We start from the raw sequence: 1319 nt of genomic DNA on the forward strand, positions 1-1319 counted from the left end.
GGCCAGATACTCTTATTTGGGATGGATCAAAATCGGGAGAGTACACCTCAAAAGAGGGTTATAATCTTCTCCTTGATCAACAACTTTCCTTAAGCACTTTTGTCCCTTGAGTCTTATGTTGGGATAAGACGTGTTTGCCAAAGGTAGGGTTGTTCTCATGGTTTTCTCTCCAAAATAAGATTCTAATTGTGGATAGGTTTAGGAAAATGAGCTTTGAGGGACCCAGTAGATGCCCTTTATGTGAAAAGGTAGAAGAGGATAAGGATCATATCCTCCTTAATTTCAGTTATGCCTCCAATTTTTGGCTATGGTTATGTAACAAATTAGGATGGAGCTTAGCTCTCCCTAACTCCATTCTAGGTATGTTTCAGGCATGGCCCATTCTTCATCAATGTTCCCTCTTTGGAGGACTATGGAAATTAGCCCTATATTTGGTTATTTGGGAACTTTGGAAGGAACGCAATAGGAGACTCTTTAAGGAAAATAAAATGGAATGGCTCCAACTTGTGAATAAAATTGAAGCCTCAGTAGTAGAGACTCTTAATAGTAGGACTTCTAAATTTTCTAGTAAACTTTCTGAGATGACATACTGGGATGAGAAAATGAGGGGTGGATGGTTATGTCTGAAGATCCCTCCCTTTGTAGGAGTAAGCGATTCTAATAAAAAGGAGTTAAGGGAAGCCTGCATATGGAAGGTCCCAAAAAAAGGGTGGGCTAAGCTTAACTTCAATGGGGCTTCTCGTGGGAATTTGGGTCCTATAGGGATTGGATGTTGTCTGCATGATGATTATTGTAGGGAATTAGCTAAGGTGGAAAAACCTATAGGGATTGAATCCAGTAATAAAGCAAAGATTTTAGTCTTAGTTGAAGGCCTCCTCTTATGTCAAAATAGGGGCATTAGTAAGCTCGCCATAGAAGGAGATTCAGATATTATTATCAATGGCCTTAGAAAAGGTTTTCTTCCTAACTGGAAACTTAATGCGATCTTGTCAAGGGCTCTAAACCTCCTGAAGGATTTCCAGAAAACAACCTTCAATCATATTTATAGAGAAGGTATTTCTAGGGCGGATGAATTAGCCAATGCAGGGGCTGATGGACAATTCATAAGTTGAGATTGGGTCCTGTTAAGGCACAAATTTGCACCCTACTAAACTATAAGTTTAGCAATCTGGCCTAACATGGGATTCACTTCTGCATGTGGGCAATGCACAACTTGAAATGAAACCTCCGGTTCCTAGGCCGGTTCCTATTGGATAATCACCTGATACTCTCTAATATTGGACTAACTTTGCAGGGTAAAGGATAAGAAATTACAGAAA

The 1319-nt window shown here is 39.8% G+C and overlaps 1 protein-coding gene across 1 annotated transcript; it reads left to right on the top strand.

Annotated features, from left to right (window-relative positions):
* Positions 1-488: 488 nt before the first annotated feature.
* On the top strand, positions 489-1112 carry LOC131874239 (uncharacterized). Its single transcript, XM_059217521.1, has one exon. The coding sequence runs from the start codon at positions 489-491 to the stop codon at positions 1110-1112; it is 624 nt and encodes a 207-aa protein (XP_059073504.1).
* Positions 1113-1319: the final 207 nt, after the last annotated feature.

The sequence above is a fragment of the Cryptomeria japonica genome, chromosome 3, assembly GCF_030272615.1.
Source record: "Cryptomeria japonica chromosome 3, Sugi_1.0, whole genome shotgun sequence".
NCBI classification, from domain to species: Eukaryota; Viridiplantae; Streptophyta; class Pinopsida; order Cupressales; family Cupressaceae; genus Cryptomeria; species Cryptomeria japonica.